This window comes from Sapajus apella, unplaced genomic scaffold (genome assembly GCF_009761245.1).
Source record: "Sapajus apella isolate SASKATOON/1434 unplaced genomic scaffold, GSC_monkey_1.0 scaffold175, whole genome shotgun sequence".
Taxonomy (NCBI): domain Eukaryota; kingdom Metazoa; phylum Chordata; class Mammalia; order Primates; family Cebidae; genus Sapajus; species Sapajus apella.
The window spans coordinates 378,232-398,200 of record NW_022437115.1 but is presented as its reverse complement, the minus strand read 5'-3'; the positions used below and the strand labels follow the sequence as shown (position 1 = coordinate 398,200).

At 51.8% G+C, this 19,969-nt stretch overlaps 1 protein-coding gene across 4 annotated transcripts in view; it reads right to left on the bottom strand.

Moving 5' to 3' along the window:
- Positions 1-19,969, bottom strand: part of CRAMP1 (cramped chromatin regulator homolog 1) — a 56,823-nt gene that overhangs the window by 16,573 nt on the left and 20,281 nt on the right. For all 4 annotated transcript variants that reach the window (XM_032268111.1, XM_032268109.1, XM_032268110.1 and 1 more), the window contains exons 5-10: positions 17,141-17,224; positions 13,793-13,841; positions 4,508-4,593; positions 3,926-4,049; positions 2,427-2,508; positions 735-1,850 (exon numbers count right to left, since the gene is read on the bottom strand). In XM_032268111.1, coding sequence (XP_032124002.1) covers positions 735-1,850; positions 2,427-2,508; positions 3,926-4,049; positions 4,508-4,593; positions 13,793-13,841; positions 17,141-17,224 — 1,541 coding nt within the window. The remainder of the gene's footprint in view (positions 1-734; positions 1,851-2,426; positions 2,509-3,925; positions 4,050-4,507; positions 4,594-13,792; positions 13,842-17,140; positions 17,225-19,969) is intronic.

Here is a 19,969-nt window from a genome sequence, read left to right as displayed (position 1 = left end):
AGCACCCCTTCTGCACCCCACCTGTCGGCTCCACCAACTGGCCTCCCTGTGGTAGGGGACCCTTTCCTAGACTCAGGGCCCACCCACACGCTGCAGGGACCATCCTATCTGGTCCCCAGCTCCACTCCTCCGCCACAGCACCACATCCCTGCTCTCCTCTGGCCTCGCCACACACCATCTGCACAGCAGCTAGGATGGTCTTTCTAGAGCAAGAACTACACCCGTCGTTCCCTCTGTGGAGACCTGTAACAGTGATTAGATAAGAAAGAAGGCTAGCTCAGCTCCAGGCCTCACTCTGTGACCCTTGGTCCTGTGCACGTTGTCCCCTCTGCTGCACACTTGGGCTTGGCAGACTTGCAGGAGCATGAGGGCTCACGAGGTACTGCCTGCCTGCTGGCTGTCTTCTTTCAAGCGCCACACAGAAGAGAACACCCACGCCACGCCACTCATCATTGCACTTCTGGCGCCATGTAGGGGAGTGGGGACACTCATCAAGTGCCCTAAGATCCCTACTCGAGGGAGAGGAACATGATCTGTGGATAGCCTATCTCCCGGATCATTTAGGTCCCTGCCTCTCCTCCTTCCTTGAGGTCCTGTGGGCTCCCTGCAATAGGACCCTCTCTCTCTTGTCTGGACCCCACCTGTGCTGGCCCTAGCTGCCCAGCTGGGAGTCCTCCAAGACTGGGCCTGGCTTCCCTTGGGCCACCAAAGGGGCTGGGCCCTGACCCACTCACCAGCTTGGGGTTGACCTCGGTGGAAATGAGCTTCAGGAGGCAGCTGAGGAGGCGCTGCTTGTGGAGGGTGGTGGCTGGGGAGCCGGGGCGGGGGTCCTGGCGGCTGGGCCCCAGCCAGTCGTACTCCAGCTGCAGCTTGCTGGGCTTGCCCATCATGAGGTAGACTTCGGCCAGCGTGAGGCTTTCAGAGGTCTGCAGGTTCCAGCCCTCCTCACGGAGCTGCTGTGCCAGCCGGCTGGCAGGGACCTCCTTTGGGGGTCTGGCGGCAGGCTGTCCCTGAGGCAGCGGAGGCTCGGCAGGGCTCCCCTTTTCCTGGACCTCCTCTGCAGGTGCATCTGCCGAGTCTTTAGTGCAAACATCTGGCAAGAGCCCGGGGCTGGGCCTCGGGGCAGGGCCAGCGAGGGCAAGGTCAACAGGCTCCTTGCTGACAGGAGCCAGCACCTCTGGGGAGGCTGCCCGGCCCGGAGGAGGCTGCTCGCTCCCAGGCCGCATGTCTACACAGCGGCACTGCTCGGGGACAATGAGGTCCTGGCAGGATTTCAGGTAGCGGGGCAAGGGGTCTAGGAGCGAGAGCTCGTCCTCCAGGTCTGGAAGCTGACCACAGGCACACGGCAAGGCCCCTGGCTCCCGGATGGGGCTGTCCCTGCCTTCTGTAGGGGTCTTCTCAGGACATGGCCCAGTGTCCTGCTGCCTAGCAGGAGGTCTGTCGGGAGCGTCCGGGCTACTCAAGCTTAGGATGGCCCCTTCCCCAGGGGTGCTTTCGGGGGAACTCTCTCCAGAGCTCTGTGAGGCGTCAGCCGCAGGAGGGGGCCGCCCCGCACCCTTGCCCTCAGCTCCGCCCCGAGGGCATTTCACCTGGCCCCGGGCTGTGCCCTGCCCACTCTGGATGCCCAGGATTTGGGCTGGGGGCAGCACATGGGCATCCTTGGCACTCTGCTTGCACCGGCCGCCCTCCTGCCAGTGCACCGTACAGAAGGCCTTGGAGTGTACCACGCGGGCCACGCCTGGCAGTGGCGTCAGCGTGCAGTTCTCGCCTGGGAACAAGTGCAGAGTCACCTTCTCCTGCATCGGTGGGGAGCAGGAGTCTTGCAGCTGCCGCTCCTCGAGTGTCTTCCTCTGAGTGCCCGTCAAGGAAGGCCCACGCTGACTGGCACTGAGGTCAGGATGCTCACCTGGCACACTGCTACACACATGAGCCATGCTCCCCACTGGCATCCCCCAGGGTTTGGATCATGCCCCGACCCAGAGCTTTCCTCATACCACTACCAAACAATGCTGATCTGGGAACTTAGCACCTTCAGGAAATTCACACCTGACACACACGTCACCTGTGTGGGGAATAGGCAGGGCTGGGAGCCAACCATGGACATGAAGAAGGCGGGGCTGACCCTTGGTCGTTTGGCTCAACCTGCTGGTAGGAAAGCTTTGGCCACACCCCGTGGGCCAGACACAGGCCACTGCCATCGTGGAGAGCTGGCTGTGACTGAGTCCTAGCACTGCAAGGCCGTGGAGGGGGCTCCATACTCAGGGAACAAGGGGTTCCAGGTTATGGTTCCAGATGTTCGCCAGGTCACGGCACAGCTGCTCTGCCCATGGGAACCACGACGATGACAGGTACTGGGAAGCATGGTCTGTCCCCTGGCAGCAGAGGCTGTTCAGCCTGGAGGGATTGCTTTAGTTGGAAAAGGATACAACTCGCACCTCATGGAGCGCCCACTTCTGCTTCAGGAACTCGATGAGGCTGGAGACCTTTCGATGCAGCTCCACGATCATCCTAGTGAGATGAAAGACAGGAGGAAGTGAGACTCATAGAACAGGGAGTGAACCTTCTCATGGGCCCTGAGGCTGCCTACAGCAAGATGGCGCCAAAAGAGACAAGGGACCTCCAGAGGGGCACTTGAGAGCTGGCACCCGCAGAGCCCTTGGCTCCTGTGGCTAAAAACCAGCCTTTCCAGCTGGGACTGCCAATGTTTCACATGGGGCTGATGGAAGTAACACAGGGATCCTGAGCATTCTCTGCTAGCACAAGGTCTCCGCCAGGGTGCGGGCACTGGCACACAGCCTCTGCCTAGCCTACAAGCTGCTTCTGGCTTCAAGAAGGGTGGGCCTGGACAGTGTTAATAAATTCTAAGGGAAAAAATACACAAACAGAAGGAATGAAGCGCTGACACATACTATAACATGGCGAACCTCAAAAGCATCATGCCCAGTGACAGGCACCAGGCCCAGAGGTCTCTAGGTGTGATTCCATTTCTATGAAACCTCCAGAGTAGGTAAAGCCACTGAGACACAAAGGGGACTGGGAGAGGCCAGCAGCCGTGAGACAGTAAGACTCGAGGAGTGAGTGCTAACGGGCAAGAGGACTCTTCTAGGGTGATGAACACGTTTTGGAACTGGACAGAGGTGATGGCCGCAGAACTCTGTGACTGTGTTAAATGCCACTGAACTATACACTTAAAAATGGTTAAGTTCATTTTATGATATGTGAATTTTACCTCAAAAATTTTTTTTTTTTTTTTTTTTTTAGACACAGTCTCGCTCTTTCACCCAGGCTAGAGTGCAGTGGCACGATCTCAGCTCACTGCAACCTCCACCTCCTGGGTTCAAGTGATTCTCCCGTCTCAGCCTCCTGAATAGCTGGGACTACAGGCACACACCACCATGCCCATTCAAATTTTGTATTTTTAGTAGAAATGAGTTTCACCATCTTGGCCAGGAAAGTCTCAATTTCTTGACCTCTGCCTGCCTTGGACTCCCAGGTACTGGGATTACAGGCATGGGCTTCTGTGCCTGGCTACCTCAATTTTATAAAATGTACAAATCGAAAAGGGTCCATTCCACGTGGCGCCTTGGGTGTATGCGCACCACAAATCTCCAAGAAGCGGGTAGGAGAGAGATGAGTGGTATGGACCTTACTGGGGGATGAGAGGGAGGCTCTGCAGCCACTCCTCTTCCCACCTCGACATCTCCCCATGGCCTGCACATGGCCTGGGGGATCCCTGCCCAGGTGCAGGACCACAGCCCAGTGCTCCCAGGACTCCAGTCCCTCCACACTGCTGTGTCCTCGTGTGATGACAGAGCACAGGAGTGAACCTGCTTCTCCTGGGAGTTCCTCGAGGGAAACACACACACATACCCTCCAGTCCTGCTCAAGCAGTTGGGACTGTTCTGCATGCCAAAGGCCTTGTTACCTGAGGCGCGGGTTCTGGGCAAGGCTCTGCACGCGGGCCCAGGCGTGGTTGTTTCGTGGCTGTAGCTCTATAGGGACTTTCAGGGGCAGGCGCACTGGCTTCTGGTCCTCTTCATCACTCAAGCCTGCAACAGAAAGGAATCGTTAAAGTTTAGCGCAGACCGACCTTAAGGTAGAAAACCAAGCACTTGGCCAGACAAACCAGTGAAATGAGAGCTGTGAGCAGGCCGCCTTACAGACAGAGGCAAGGACAGCAGAGAAACCCCAGCAAAGAAGAAACTCTGATGTGGTCGCTCATGGGTTTGCAAAGGCAGAGCCACAGACTGGTCCAGAGAGGCCATGGGAGACTCAATCCTGACAACAGGTAACTGGTCTGCTGACTGCTACCATGGCTCTGAGCTCAACTTGACTGAGTGGACGCAGGAAGCATTTCAAGTTCAAGAGTCGTCCATTTGCAGCCTTGGGATTAAGCAGGGCCAGACACAAACCAACTGCAGCAGAGACCCTGTAGCTCAGCCTGCCCATCACTGAATGAGACACCACAGGCACCGCCTCTGGTCCTGGGAGCGCCCCATTCACCTACCATCCGGATCGCAGAGCTTCTTCAGGGCCCGGCACATGGGCGCTTTGATCCGCAGGTTCCGCCCTTTGTAACGTACAGTGGTGGCCCTGGGAAAAGAGTTTTGAAGGAACGCTGAGGCCTGTGAGTGAATGGAATGAGTGAACGGAAGGATGGAAGGGCCAGCACGCCGAGAGGCATGGGCTAGGCAAGGTGAGGCCTGGCCAAGCATCCACCCCAGCCTATGGAGCCCACCTGAGTCAGTGTGAGGACAAGGCTACAAACAAGAGGTGCTGACTGCACATCCTGTTGCTTTCCTGACCATGCTTCACACTCCAAGGGACACCTGCTTTTTAAAGAAAATCTACTGTGCCTTCCTGCCTTGGTGACTGGCCTGGTACAAGCTGATGTCCCATCCCTGGAAAAGCCACTGTCCTGGGATGCCCTCAGATGACTGACCTCCTCTCCACTGCCCCAGCCCTGCGCAGTCCTCCTGCCCTGCACCCTCAGAGCAAAAGCTCTCAGTACTCCTCTCCATGACTTCTCAGTCTACCACTCTGTGACCTCTGTGTGACCTCAACCCACCCCTACACAACCTCTGTGACCTCAGTCCACCTCTCCATGACCTCTGTGTGACCTCAACCCACCTCTAGATAACCTCTGTGTGAGCTCAGTTTACCTCTGCGACTTCTCAGTCCACATCTATGTGACCTCTCTGTGAGGACTTTCTAAGAGAAAAAGCAACTTATTCCAAGGAGTGGATCCCAGTCAAGAAAGCCTCTGGCCAGCAGTCCACTGGCTGGTGAATGACTATGGGCTTGTGTGTTTTACAAAATGCTCAGGGCAGCCAGACGCGGTGGCTCACGCCTGTAATCCCAGCACTTTGGGAGGCCAAGGCAGGCGGATTAAGTGAGGTCAGGAATTTGAGAACAGCCTGACCAACATGGAGAAACCCCATCTTTACTAAAATTACAAAATTAACCAGGTATGGTGGTGCATGCCTGTAGCCCAGCTACTCGGGAGGCTGAGGCAGGACAATCACTTGAACTAGGGAGGCAGAGGTTGCAGTGAGCCAAGATCGCACCATTGCACTCCAGCCTGGGCAACAAGAATGAAACTCCGTTTCAAAAAAAAAAAAAACAAAAAACTCGGGGCATGTGTGTGATTTTGTTTTTATTATTTTCTGTCTTAACCAATTTTATCAATTCACCAACTCCCAGTTGCACACATGTCAGGTAGGAAAGTTGCTGTTCAATTTCTAAGAAAGAGTCCATGAAAAGCCACAGAACACATATAGCATGATTCTAAAGATGCGTAAAAAATTACCTGTTCGTCTCTGTATGTATCTGTATTTATACCTGTACAGTTACTTACGTAAATTCCCTAAGAAAAAAAAAAATCAGAAAGACACACATAAAATGACTGTAAGTGGTTAACTCTGATGAGAAGAGATGAGCAGGATGGGGTGGTGGAGAGGGTCTTATATGTTATCCATGTGTCGTTTGAAAGCTGTTTAAGACTTATATTTATGCATTACTTGTATCATTTTTAGAAGTCTTATTCCAATACAAAGATGACCAAACTTAGAGATCAAAATGGGAACAAGTATCTGAAGCAAGTGCTGCACGGGAGGGACTCTGGAGATGATTCCCGCAGTTTGGCTGGAAAAGCAGCCTCCGCTGAGCTCGTCTAATTGGAAGAGCCAGTTCTGGCAGTGTCAGACAGGAGAAAAGGGCGATGCCATAATCTCCATATCCCAGTATACAAAGCTGCAATCCCCTTCCTTTTAAAAGGGTGCTAGCTCTAATTTCAGCATTATGCAGTCTCAATACCCCACACAGTAGATTTCACCATCACCCCAAAAACCTAAGACTTTAATCAAGTGTTTATGAGGCCACACAAGCCAGGTACAGTGGCTCACACCTGCAATCCTGGCACTTTGGGAGGCCGAGGCAGGCGGATCACCTGAGGTCAGGAGTTCGAGACCAGCCTGAAAATCAGGTTGAGAAAGAGTTTTGCTCTTGTTGCCCAGGGTGGAGTGCAATGGCGCAATCTCGGCTCACTATAATCTCTGCCTCCTGGGCTCAAGCGATTGTCCTGGCTCAGACTCCCAAGTAGCTGGGACTATAGGCGCCCATCACCATGCCTGGCTAATTTTTTGTATTTTTAGTAAAGACAGGGTTTCTCCATGTTGGCCAGGCTGGTCTCAAACTCCTGACCTCAAGTGATCTGCCTGCCTCAGCCTCCCAAAGTGCTGGGATTACAAGAATGAGCCACCGCGCCCAGCCAGAATCAATTCGAAAACAATCTCCTCCAGTGACGTGCTCTGGAAACAAATGGACGTTTCTGCTCACCGTTTTTTATTCCATCTGCCCCAAAACAAAACAGTAGTAGGCAAGATTTAAACAGCTGGTGGAGCTGTGTCATGTGGCACCTGTGTTTTCGATAATCACAATTTCCGTTAAACTGCTATTTTGTGACTTCCTTTTTTTTTCCTTCAGTGAAAATGAGTGCACCCTTCTGCATTCACATGGAACCATTCTGAGATTACAATCCTCCATCTTTTCTCTCAAATGGAAATCCCATGACCAACTAGAGGCTATGGCACTGAACAAGATGAAGAGCCATGTTAAAGTGTAAAAGCCGGGAGGAGACTCAGGTTTGGCTGCAGTCCCAGGACATGGTCCATACTTTCCCAATCTCGCACCGGCCCGGAAGCTGTAAGACAGGCCACGACTTCCCAGACAGGCCCGGCACAGGGGTTTAGGAGGTGCTATCTATAGAAGAATCCCAAGCTGACCTCTACGTGAGCCATCAAACAGAGGCTCTATTTACACCCTTCCATGAGTAGCTTTTTTTTTTTTTTTTTTTAAGGCAGAGTCTTTTACTCTGTCACCCAGGCTGGAAAGCAGTGGCACAATCTCAGCTTACTACAACCTCTCCCTCCTGGGTTCAAGCGATTCTCGTGCCTCGGACTCTCAAGTAGCTGGGACTACAGGCATGTACCACCACACCCAGCTAATTTTTGTATTTTTAGTACAGATGGGATTTCACCATGTTGGCCTTCCTGGTCTCCAACTCCTGGCCTCAGGTGATCTGCCTGCCTTGGCTTCCCAAAGTGCTGGGATTACAAGCGTGAGCCACCACGCCTGGCTGAACAACATTTCAACAAATAGAAAACAGAGTAATTCCTCTATGTACACAAGAGCCTGGCTTTTCTTTCTGATAGATTTATTCTCTTCTCTGCAAAGCCACTTGATAAATCTAATAAGCACATGCTAAACTTATGCCTCTGGGTCTGTAAACAACGTAGTAAGATTTCACTTTAGGTTAGACCTTTTCTAAATTCATTTACTCTTTAATTTTACAACTTTATGACCAAAAAAAGATTCATAGTTAATCGAAACAGGTCTGCATGAGAAGTGGGGGCAGCAGCAAGTAAAATGCCCCGATTGCTTTTGGGCTGAAATCCAGGGGTAGCCTCCCACAGGCACCTCGCTCATCTTCCCCATCTCTCATCTTCACAGGTTGCTTGTTTGTAAATGCGAATGACTGCTTGTAAAAGAATAAACACAAAAGTTGACAGAGCAGAAGGTCTGGAATGGACCCAACATGGGACAGGCAACTGATGTTTGACAAGGATGCAAAGGCCACTCAATGGAGAATGGACAGTCCTTTCAGATGGCATGGGAACACCTTGATACCCACAGGCAAAAAGCAAAGCTCCAGCTAAACTTCACATGGCACACAGTTAATTCAAAGCAGATCATAGATTTAAACGTAAAACTATAAAACTTTTAGAAGAAAACATTGGGGAACATCGCTGTGCCCTTGGGTTAGGCAAAGAGTTCTTAGATGCCATATTAAAAGCACAAACCATAGAAGAAAACAGCGATAGAGCGGACTTCATCAAAGCGAAAGACTGTCCTGCGCAAGACAGTAAGTGAACAAAAAGGCCACAGGCTGGGATAAAGGATTTGCAGATGGCGTATCTAACAGAAGACTTGTATCTATAATATACAAAGAACTCTTTAAACTCAAGAAGAAGAAAACAGGCATAAGATATAAGATATGAACAGGCACTTCACCAAAGATACACAGACAGCAAATAAGCATGAGAAAGACACTCGGCGTCATGAGTCATCAGGGAAATGCGTCAAAACCACAGCACGATGCCACTCCACATCTACCAGGGTGGTTCAGAAAGACAACCCCCAAACACGCCAAGTGCCGGGGAGTGTGGGGAGCAACTGCAACTCTCCTGGAAGAGTGTGGCAGCTCCGTGTCGAGCCAAACACACACTCCCACCTCCTCTCTCCTAGGGACCAAAAACCACACACACACAAAAACCTGGAGGCAAAGCCCGTCACTTCTTCACCAACACTACAACACTGCAAACAGCCCTGGGGCCCTCCACTCTGAAGGAATAACACAGTGCAGCACGTGAAAGTCGTGGGACACAACTCGGCAGGTAAAAGGGACAAGCTGCCGATCCACAAGACAACATGGAAGAGCCTTAAGGGCACAATGCTGAGTGGGGACGCCCATGTCAGAAGGCGGCATACCATGATCCCCTGTAGATGGCTTTCTGGAAGTCAAAATTACAGGGAATGGAAAGTGGTGCAGAGGTTGGGGCAAGGTATGGGGGACGTACAGAAGGGGATCTGGCAGTGTTCCACATCTTCACACTGGTGGCAGCTACACAACTCTATGAATTTCTTAAAACTTCCAGGACTGTAAGTGAAGAGGCCAATCTACAAAGACTAAGCTCAGGATGATTCCAGTGTGACAACACCACTCTAGGAAAGGCGCAGCTAGAAAGAGAGGAAAGATCAGTGCCTGCTGGGGGCACTAGGAAGTGACAGGCAGAGCACAGGGTGTTCAGGGCAGTGAAATGCCCCTGTGTGACACCCACATTTCATTACCCATGTGTCCAAACTCAACAGATGGCACAACGCTGAGTGGGCCTGTAAGTAAACTATGAACTCTGGGTGATGAGGAAGGGTCAAGAAAGGCTCACAAATTGTGATAAAAGGACCACACCAATGCAAAGTGTTAATAACACCTGTAATCCCAGCATTCTGAGAGGCCAAGGCGGGAGGATCACCTGAGGTTGGGAGTTAGAAACCAGTCTGGCCAACATGGTGAAACCCCATCTCTACTAAATATACAAAGAATTAGACAGGTGTGGTGATGGGCACGTGTTAATCCAGCTACTCGGGTGGCGGAGGCAGGAGAATTGCTTCAACCCAGGAGGAGGAGGTTGCAGTGAGCCAAGATTGTGCCACTGCACTCCAGCCTGGGCGACAGAGCAAGACTCCGTCTCAAACAAACCAAACCAAACCAAACCAAACCAAACCAACAAAGTGTTGATAACAGGGGAAATCATGTGTGGGGTGGGGTGGGGTGGGGGGGGTGCGTAGCTCTGTACACAATTTTTCTGTAAACTTAAAACTGCTCTAAAAAATAAAATATTTTAAAACAAACTTGTAGAACTGTATGACAAAAAGCACAAAAAAATAAATATGTTAAAATACTAAAGTAAAAAATGGGTCGGGTGCAGAGGATCATGCTTGTAGTATCACTGCTTTGAAAGGCCAAGGTGGGAGGATAACTTGAGCCCAGGAGTATGAGATCAGCCTGGGCAACACAGCGAAACTGCCTCTGTTGAAAAAAGGAAAGAAAGAAAAAGAATGTACACACCACACCACCTCCAACACTACACCCATCTCTTCTCCACAGGGAACAAGAGGCACGACTTTACCCACAACGAGCGGCTCTCCTGCTGCAAAACTCTCCACTACCTTCCTGAGACACAGTGAGGGCTGCTGGAACCCCTCCTGTGCTCAGAGTCAGGCCGGGCCCAGCCCTCCAGCCTCAGTTCTGCTACCTCCTCCTCTCCTCCCCTCCCCTCCCCTCCTGAGGCTTCTACCGCCCAGTTTCTCCTTCCCACCTTCCTTTGCCTGGGCCAGGTGGTTCCCCAACTCTCTGTGTAGCCCCCGCTCGCCTCTTTAAGACTTTGGCCACCATTGTGGAAAAGCCTTCCCTAGATATCCTAGGCAGGTTCCCTTCCTGCCAGCTGCCATGTCTGTATCCATTTGCCATGTCAATTTCATGGTAACTTTCATCCCCAGTTACTGTACTTGTCTACATGGCACGCAAAGGTGACATGCTCAATGGACCTGCGTCAGCTGCCACAGCACAGCTGCCACCACTGCATAACCAGCACCCATTCTTATGCCAGGCACACACAGACACCCAGGCATTTCTAGAGCCAATGAACATACACCCCAGCAGCGCTTCTGCCTCAGATCTCTTCATGGGTGCAGACAGAAATCTTTCCTTGCTGGTACCATGCTGCTCCAAACCTCTTCTCCGTTCCTCACATGTCTCTGGAGGATGACAACCGGATAGGTAAGGCTGGGACCCAGAGAGTCAGGTGAGCACAGTCAGGTCCCTTAGTGCTGGCTCTCACTCTTGCTGAGGCCTCACCCAGCACTCAGTCCAGGAGCTGGCACTGCCTTCACCTGCAATTTGTCAAATCCCTGTCTACTCAGGCAAATTCTCCATCAGCACCCACACCTGAGCTCACTCTTTTGCCACATGCTCAGGGTTTTCCAGACAAACTGGAGTATGCCAGGTAGGCTACCTCGACACTGGCTTTAAAGGGCAATCAATCTTGCCATCCTGCTAACAGACCCACCTCACGGGCCCACCCTCAACGTCATCTCAGGGCCCCTCCACTGTGGAAGCACAGCAGAGAACAACAGCCGACACTAGCCATGCTGCCTCCTTACCAACAGGCCCAAGACTCGGCATGGAGGAGCTGCGGACACATGCCAGGCTCCCTCTTCGTTTGGTTCTCAGAATGGAAGATGGTATGACTGTAAATGGCACCAAGCCGTTGAGCATGCATGAGCATGCATAAGCTCACGACACATTTCAATGCCACTATCCACACACCTGCTGCCCGGGAGGACAAGGTCGGGGGGCACTGCTGCACATGACACTCAGGACAGACAGGGCACAGACCCATTCCTGTTCCTTGCCCTTCACTTGGCAGAACCACGTGAGAGTTTTTTTTCTCCCCCGAGAGGGAGTCTTCCTCTGTCGCCCAGACTGAAGTGCAGTGGTGCAATCTCGACTCCGCATCCTCCACCTCCCGTGTTCAAGTGATTCTCCTGCCGAGTAGATGGGATTACAGGCACACGCCACCACATCCAGCTAATTTTTGTATTTTTAGCAGAGACAGGGTTTCACCATGTTGCCCATGCTGGTTTCGAACTTCTGCCTCGTGATCCATCCACCTCAGCTTCCCAAAAGAACTGGGATTACAGGTGTGAGCCACCTTGCACAGTCAACCTGAAGGTTCTTTACACCAGAAGGCACTTCCCCTCTGCACACTTTAGCAAGCATCTCCAGTCCTGCAAGCCATGACCCTGTCATCACTCAGAAATCTACACTCTATCATGCAGCCCATGATCAAAGCCCCCCAATTACACCTAGAATACCCTTTGCAATCATTTCCTTCTCTTATCTTTCCTTGGGTTTTTTTTTTAAAAGGCCCAAGATCTCAACAAAGCTACTGGCTGCGTTTGTTTGTCAAGGGTCTCTGGTCCCTGGGAACTGCCTGTGCCCATGTCATCAAATGGAATCTATTTCTTAAATAAGTTCTCATGCAGATGGCACTGCAGGTGCCCCTTGCGCCCCCACTGAGCAGGATGTCTGTGCTACAGCAGAAGGAACACTCATCGGACAGGCTACCCAGCACCGTCCTCAAGCACGGAGCAAAGAGCCCAGAACTCCGGCTTCACCCCATGAATCCTGGAAGAAATGAAATAAAAGGTAAAGGAAGATTCACCCCAAGTTCAGATCCTGGGGCAGTGTTTTCCCTCATGGGACAGCCCCTTGCCTATTGGTCAGAAGGTGACATCAGAAACCACCTAAGCCCTGGATCTTAAGCCTTCTCAAGAAAGTTCCTCCAACGTGCCAAGCACTGCTCTGGATAAGCCAGATATTGCCTGAAGGAGGTGGAGCAGGACCGAGAGTGGGAAGGAAGTAGGGTTCTGAAGCTGGGAGAGGCACCTGGGCAGGGCAGTGAGCATGGCCAGTGGCCCCTGGCTGTACCCCAGACCCAATCTGGGAAGTATGTTCACTGTTGGGGCAACCTGTGCTTTCTGGTGGCTGTGGTCAATCACAGGTCTTTCCCATGGTAATGATGCCTACAACCCAGTTACAGTTGCTGGCTCCAGGCTGGTGGCAGCTCATACAGAGCCTCGGAATCATGCCCAACACCTGCTGTGCTGGGAATGCAGGGAAAGGCCCTGTGCTGGCCCAGCAGGCACTGCTCCCACTGGGGCAGGGAAGGCTCCCAGGTCATCAGACACAAGCCTGGGGGAGAAGGGCCAAGGGGAGAAGCAACCAGAGGTTCAAGGGTGAGGTGCTGCAGACAGAAGAGAGATGGGTAAGGACTGTTCAGGAGTGGCTCTAAGGGCTGGGCTCTGGCGAGCAGGTGGCACACCCACAAGGATCGGAAACGGCTGTGCAGACCCAGTGTCTGGGGTTCAGCAAACTGGGGGCAGCCAGACCAGTGTGGTCAGTGGGCAAGACAGATTTAAGACAGGAGGGCCACCAAAGAGGACCCACACCAAGTACAAAATGCACATACGCAGAACCCTCCGGGCTGTGGAGTGGGGACCTCCCCCCAAGCTGTGGAGCAGGGAGCCCCCAGGCTGTGGAGTTGGATGGCTAGGTCCTGTCCTGGAGTGCGGCCCAGCAGCAGCAACTGGACAGATGTCGATTGGACTATCAGGAGCCCAGGTGTTTGTGTGGCCAGGAGAGCACATGCCCTCTGGAGTCAGTGTGAGAGGAGGACAGCAGCCAGTCGGAGACAGGAACATCCAGGACATGAGAAGGCAGGGAAGCTGTCAGAAGTGGCCCAGGACATGACAAAAATGCAATGGGACAGGCCCTAGAAGCCGGGACCAGCCCCACAGCACCCACAAAGCGGGAGGAAAAGGAGCACAAAAAGCAGGATCCTGAGAGCTGCACCAAGATAGCACGCCCGGCCAGAGACCCTTGAAAAGGAGGAGGCCAGGGAGGGCCCTTCCCTCCCCTGCCACAGCGGTCAGGAGCTCCGGGTCCAGTCACCGCTCCCTGGACTGAGCACCCTCTGTTGGGACTGAACACGTAACTGAGAGGTTATGAGGTTTTAACTCGAAAGGTCCTCACTGAGAAAGCTTTAGCTTCTGCATTTTAGAGAACAGACACAAGGATTAAGTGACATTTCACAAGGAAACTGGGACTTACCCAACCTGAATGAGTTCGTTCAGCTTTGTCGCATTCTTGTCATCCATACCTTTAAATGGAAAAATAAATGAGACAGTGATATAGTTAGGAGCAAAGCCACTGGAAGTTCCCATACAATTCTGTTCAATATAGACTCAAATCCCATTACCGAGTATTAAAGTTCCTCTGGAACAACAGCCCTGCAGTAGCTGCAGCTCCTCCCCCAAAGCCACACCTTCGTGTCAGCTGCCCCAGTCACCCCTGCTCACCTGAAAGGCTGGCAACGCCCCTGCCTGGCCCCTTCCTCAGGCAGGTACACTACACTACAAGGCCTCTGCCCAGCTGATTTGTCCTCCCCAAAGCTCTCTCCTAGGTCCCCCCAGTGCCGGCCTTCCACTCATCCCTATCTGCATGGCTCGATGGCTAGTTCCTTCAGGCACCACACCGGCCCCACACACACCGGCCCCACACACACTTGCTCCTGGGCTCGTACTGAGTGTCCAGTGTTGACCCTCTGGCCCACAGTGTGCCACCCCCAGGGCACCCAGGGTCTGCAGAATGAAAACACCAACACCCTCTGAGTTTCCTGGAGCAGATGCCCCACTTCCTCTGACCTGCTCGGGACTCTTCACTACATTCAGGATGTGCGAAAAAGCAACTACAGTACATTAGCGGGAGAAACTTGGTGGTGGGTACTGGGGTGTTCACTGTAAAATTCTCTGAATTCTTCTGCATACTTTGGGGAAAAAAACTCCACAAATAGCAGGCTAAAAACCAAAACCAAAGACAAAACTGTCAAAGCAGCCAGAGGCAGACAATGAGCCTCACATGAAGGAATGAGGACACAGATGACCACTGACTCCTCTCATCAGAGCAGCACAGGCCGGAGGCAGTGGACAACAGCATCAATGCGACAAAAGAACCAACCTGTCAGATTAGAACTCTCTATCTGGCAAATACATCTCTTACGAATGAATATGAAATAAAGAGTTTTCAGACAACTAATAAGAATTCACAGCCAGCACAACTGCATGGCATGAAATAAAGGATGTTTTTCAGGATAAAGGAAAACAAAGCCAGATGGAAGGGGAACTTCAAGAAGGAATGAAAAGCATGGAAAAGGGCTCTAGTCGCCAGGCGAGGCACCGAGAAAGAAACCAGTCATGGAAACTGGCCAGGCATGGCATGCCACGGGGTCACTGTGCCTCACCTTGCCCGCTATTGGATGAAGGGCAGAGGCCTGGGTGCAAAGTGTGTCCTTCACTCAGCAATTGAGTCATTTATTTACATCAAACTTGAGCATCCTCATGAGGCAGGAGAATAGGGTCTGGAGGCAGGGAACCTAAGGCCAATTCATGCTGACTTCCTAGAACTAAATCAAAAGGAAAACCCCAACTTTCCACATCTAAGTAACAAAAGGACCAGACGCTCCTCCTTTTTGCAACCCCACCCTTTGTTTCTATGTGGCAGATGGAAAATTGAAAGTTATCTCTGATTGGTTACAGCAAGCAGAAAGCAACCAATCAAACATTTACATAGGAGTGTAACTTTGTAAGCAACCAATCAGACTGACTGGGGCCAATTCTTCCTTTGCATAGACCTGTAACTTTGTAACCACTTTGGCTTCTCATTGGTTGCTTTCCACAGCCAGATGTTTGCATAGGGTGTAATGTTTGTACTTCACTTCAGCTTCTGATTGCAGGCCACTGCTTCATTTACATAGGGTATACACCAAATAGCCAATGGGAAACCTCTAGAGAGTATTTAGACCCCAGAAACTTCTGTAAAAGGGCCCTTGAGCCCCTATGCTTGGGCCCATTCCCACCCCATGGAGTGTACTTTGGTTTTTTTCAATAAATCTCTGCTTTTGTTGCTTCATTCTTTCCTTGCTTTGTGCATTTTGTCCAATTCTTTGTTCAAAATGCCAAGAACCTAGACACCCTTCACCTCCCAGAAGCTTCTATGGAAGGAACGAGGAACAAGTAGTGGGCAGAAGGACGAGGCAATACTCAGTGGGAACGCATGGTCAAGACAGGGTTTTCCTTTCCTTGGGGAAGATGAGAGCTGGGAGAGCTGTGGCATAAACTCCTTGGGGCCTGGGCTGCTTCCTGAGGCTGAGAGTGAGCAGATGAGAAGCAGCAGGAATGGGCATGAGGAGCTGGAACACGAGGGCCACAGATGTGGGTGCTGGAGCTGAGGGCTGGGACAGGCAGGCTAGAGGAGGGAGGAGAAGGTGTGGCTGGGCCCAGAGGGGACAGACCCAGTGGGGAAGCGCAGGAGGACAGGGCCCGCCACACACAAATGCCACAATGGCTCAGAGCAGCCACCCCACAGGACACAGCAAAGCATGGAGAGGCAACAAGGAGGCAGAGTATGATACAGGCAGGGCACACACAGGGCAACTGCTCTGTATATGTCCTGTCAGCCCCACCACCCGCCCCCGAGTTATGATATGTTAGCTGATGCAATCAGGCAGTATCCCACTGAACCTGTGAAGCAGCCCCAGGGGTGTGCACCCCTAGGGTGCCCACTGGAGAGCCCAAGTGTGCTCTCTTTTCTGGAGTCAGGCAGAAGAAGCAGGATTGAGGGACGCTGGGCACAAGCGCCTGATAAGACAACAATGTCCCTACCTAGAGAACATGTCAAAAATGTCTAAAGGCTATCTGGTCCCAAGGAGACAATCGGAGCAAATCCAAGCAAGGCCCTGCATGAGGACAGCCTGGGCGCATACCAATGCAATGTTTCAGAAGCCCATGTAGTACAGCCACTCAAAGACACCCAAAGAAGACTCCACAGTTACATGCAAGGCAATGGCCCTGGACAGAAGACCTGACTGACATTTTGGGATGTTTTAGAAAATCTGAATATGGGCTAGAAATTAGGGAAGATTACTGCATCTGTTTTGGTAAATGCTAAAAGTCTTGGTGTGACCATGGCATTAAGGCTATGCAGGAGAACATGCTCTGAGGTGATGCCGGCAGAGGTGTTCCAGGCTTGCATGACATCTTACAGTCGAGTGGAGTGCAGGGCATGTGAATACGTGTGTACATGCAAGCACATGAACATGGAGAGAGACAGCAAACATGGCTAATGTCAGCAACAGGTCCATCTAAGCCAAAGAGCAAGGCAGCCATCAGCCATGGGTGCATGTGCACAGAACAGGCAAGAGAGCAAACGTAACCAGTGTCAGTGACAGCAGGTCCATCTAAGCCAAAGAGCATGGCAGCCATCATATACTTCACCTCTTCTATTATTAACATTTTTTCACGATAAAAGTCAGAGAGAAAACAGAAGCAACTCTGGGCACTAAACCCCAAAGGTGACAAGGTTGGGAGGAGCTGTGGGCAACCCCACAGGTGTCATACTCACAGCCCCCGATCTTCTTACGCAGCTCGCCGTAGCAGATCAGGCCGTACAGCTCCTGGGAAGACTTCTTCAGTCCTCGAGAGAACACTGAGAGACAGAAGAAAAGGCGGCTTTAGAGAGGGGAATACAGGGAGGTGCTGCGCGGCTCGGACCTGGGAGCCACGCCGGGCTCATGCGGTTTCTTATATCTGCTCCCTGTACCTTAGTCACACAGGCTGTCAACCACAGCGGACACTGGGCAGAGTGTCGAGAACACAGCGCTGTGTTTGCAATTTTCAAAATAGAAAGTTAAGCAAACCAAAGTGGAGAGTTAGAAATTTACTCCTAACAGGCCGAAGAAACGTCCCCTGGAGGAGAAAACAGAACTCCAAACAGCTGGTTCTTGTGGAGGCAGTGAATGTGACCGGCACTAAACCTGTCATCCATCTCTGCACACAGGTGAGGCCAGCAGCCCTGCAACTAGGATGCTGCCTTCCTGACTCACCTGTGCCCTCCTGGGACAGATCTGTACAGCCTGGGGCCAGGCGGGAAAAGGACTACAAGCTTGAGCTACCGCACCCGGCCTCATCAGACTATAAGGAGCCCGTGACTCGGAAAGCTTTAAGATCCACTATTCAGTAGACAAGCAAAATGTGGTCATCCACCCAACGGAAGATTATCCAGCCATAAAAAGGACTGGCACATGCTACAACACAGACAAACCCTGAAACCCTATGCTGAGTGAAGGGAGCCAGGCACAGAAGGACACGTAGCATGTGATCCCATTTCTATGAAACGTCCAGAGTAGAAACATCCACAGAAACAGGAAGTAAACTGACAGCATCCAGCAAAGGGTTTCCTTCTGGTGCAATGGACGCATTCTGCGACTACAGAGAGACCATGGCTGCATAACTTTGTATTAAGAACCACTAAATTGTACACTTTAAAAGGGTGAATAATATCCCAATTTCTAAAATATATTTTTAAAAGTCCACTATTTGAAATAGCAAAAAAGAAAAACACCCACAACCCAGAAAGAGAGAAGAAAGTAGCACCAGGAGCAAGACAGTGCAGACAAGGGGCCCCCAGGCAGATGGGACCCCGGGACAAAGCAGGGGTTCTGGGAGGCATCCCTGGTGCCCTGCCTCACCCCACAGCCTCCTAGGTGGCACCTCATGTTTTGTTCTACACTCAGGGACAGGAACCACACTCACCTCATCCAACCTTACTAAGTTTGTGAAACAAAATCTCTGCCGAGCAACAGGCATCAGCAGGGAGATGTGGATGTGCATGGAAACCACGGGAGATTAACAAGATGAACACAGACTCAAGGTCATGGCTCCCAAACCGGGGTGGAGTCAGCCCCGTTCATGCTGCTCACTTGCCACCACTCTGTGTCTTATTCCACTCGATGAATCAGACAAACCCACAATAAAGTGCACACAGTGCACTCTTCAAAAATCCAAAGCACAGGCTGGGTGCGGTGGCTCACGCCTGTAATCCTAGCACTTTGGGAGGCCGAGGCAGGTGGACTGCCTGAGCTTAGGAGTTTGAGACCAGCGTGGCAACATGGTGAAATCCCGTCTCTACTAAAAAATATGAAATTAGCCAGGTGTGGTGGTACACGCCTGTAATCCCAGCTACTTGGGAGACTAAGGCATGAGAATAGCTTGAACTCACGAGGTGGAGGTTGCAGTGAGCCGTGATCACACCACTGCACTGCAGCCTGGGCGACAGACCAAGACTTTGTCTCAAAATACAATATGAAACTCTAAAGCATGCTAAAAAATACATGTAACGTGAAAGGCTGCCACTCTGTTTGATGTGCAATGACAGTCCATGGGGCCAGTCACTTCACAGTGTCCTGGTAGCCTCCAGCCTCGGGGCTCCTGTTGGGCAAGACAGCATCGGGTGCCCCAATGCCACTGCACACAAGTATGGAGGCAGGCGGCCCTGCCGGAGACATCATCAGGGCCATAAGAGAACCTAGGAGAACAGTGAGCTCAACAGGAAGAAGGCACGTCATGTGGGGTCATGCCAAGATGCACGAACAGGAGACACCAAGGCTGCAGGAGCCTGCTGTGCCAGATCAGGAAGAGGGGGATACAGGGAGGGAGGGAGGCACAAGGATCCACATGGAGAAGGGAAGGACCTGTGTTGGTATGACCCCACAGAGGCGTGAGGGAGCATTTAAAATCCCTTCACCCTAGACGGAGAGAAGGGCCAAGGAGGAGTGATGCCTCCAGATGCCAGAGAAGTTTAGGATTAGGAGTGTACAACGGGGAAAGGTAACAAAAATAGATAAGAAACATTTTCTTTGACTGCCTTCTGAAATTGACAAGGGAGAGAGTCTGGGTGGGCAGGTAGAATGTGCACTTGAACCTCAAGAACAGATGAGTCTATGCTGGGAGACTGAGGGTCCAAAGACGCTGCCCACGCTGCCCTGCAGGTGGTTCACACAAAGCACTCTGGACGGAATCTCCTGGAGTCCCAGCCCTCTCTCTATACGTCGTCTACCAAACAGCCGCCCAGTCCCCTACACTGCTGACCAGCTTCCTCCACACAGAGCTTTTCAAGACCAGCCATTGTGGATGGTGGATCCACTCTCATGGGCTGACTTTCACAAAGGCAATAACGAAGAGTGCAAAGGACAGCTGACACAGAAAGAGGCCAACAGTGGAAACTCAGTGCTGCGTGCAACTGTGGAAGGCACGAGGCCACTCACCACAACCTGACATTAATCACAACAGCCTTGGGTGACAGGATCTGATCAGGGCTGAGATTCCAAATAAACAAGTGAGCTGGACATGAGAAGACCAGCACAGGTAGCAAATATAGGACGAAATGGAGGTA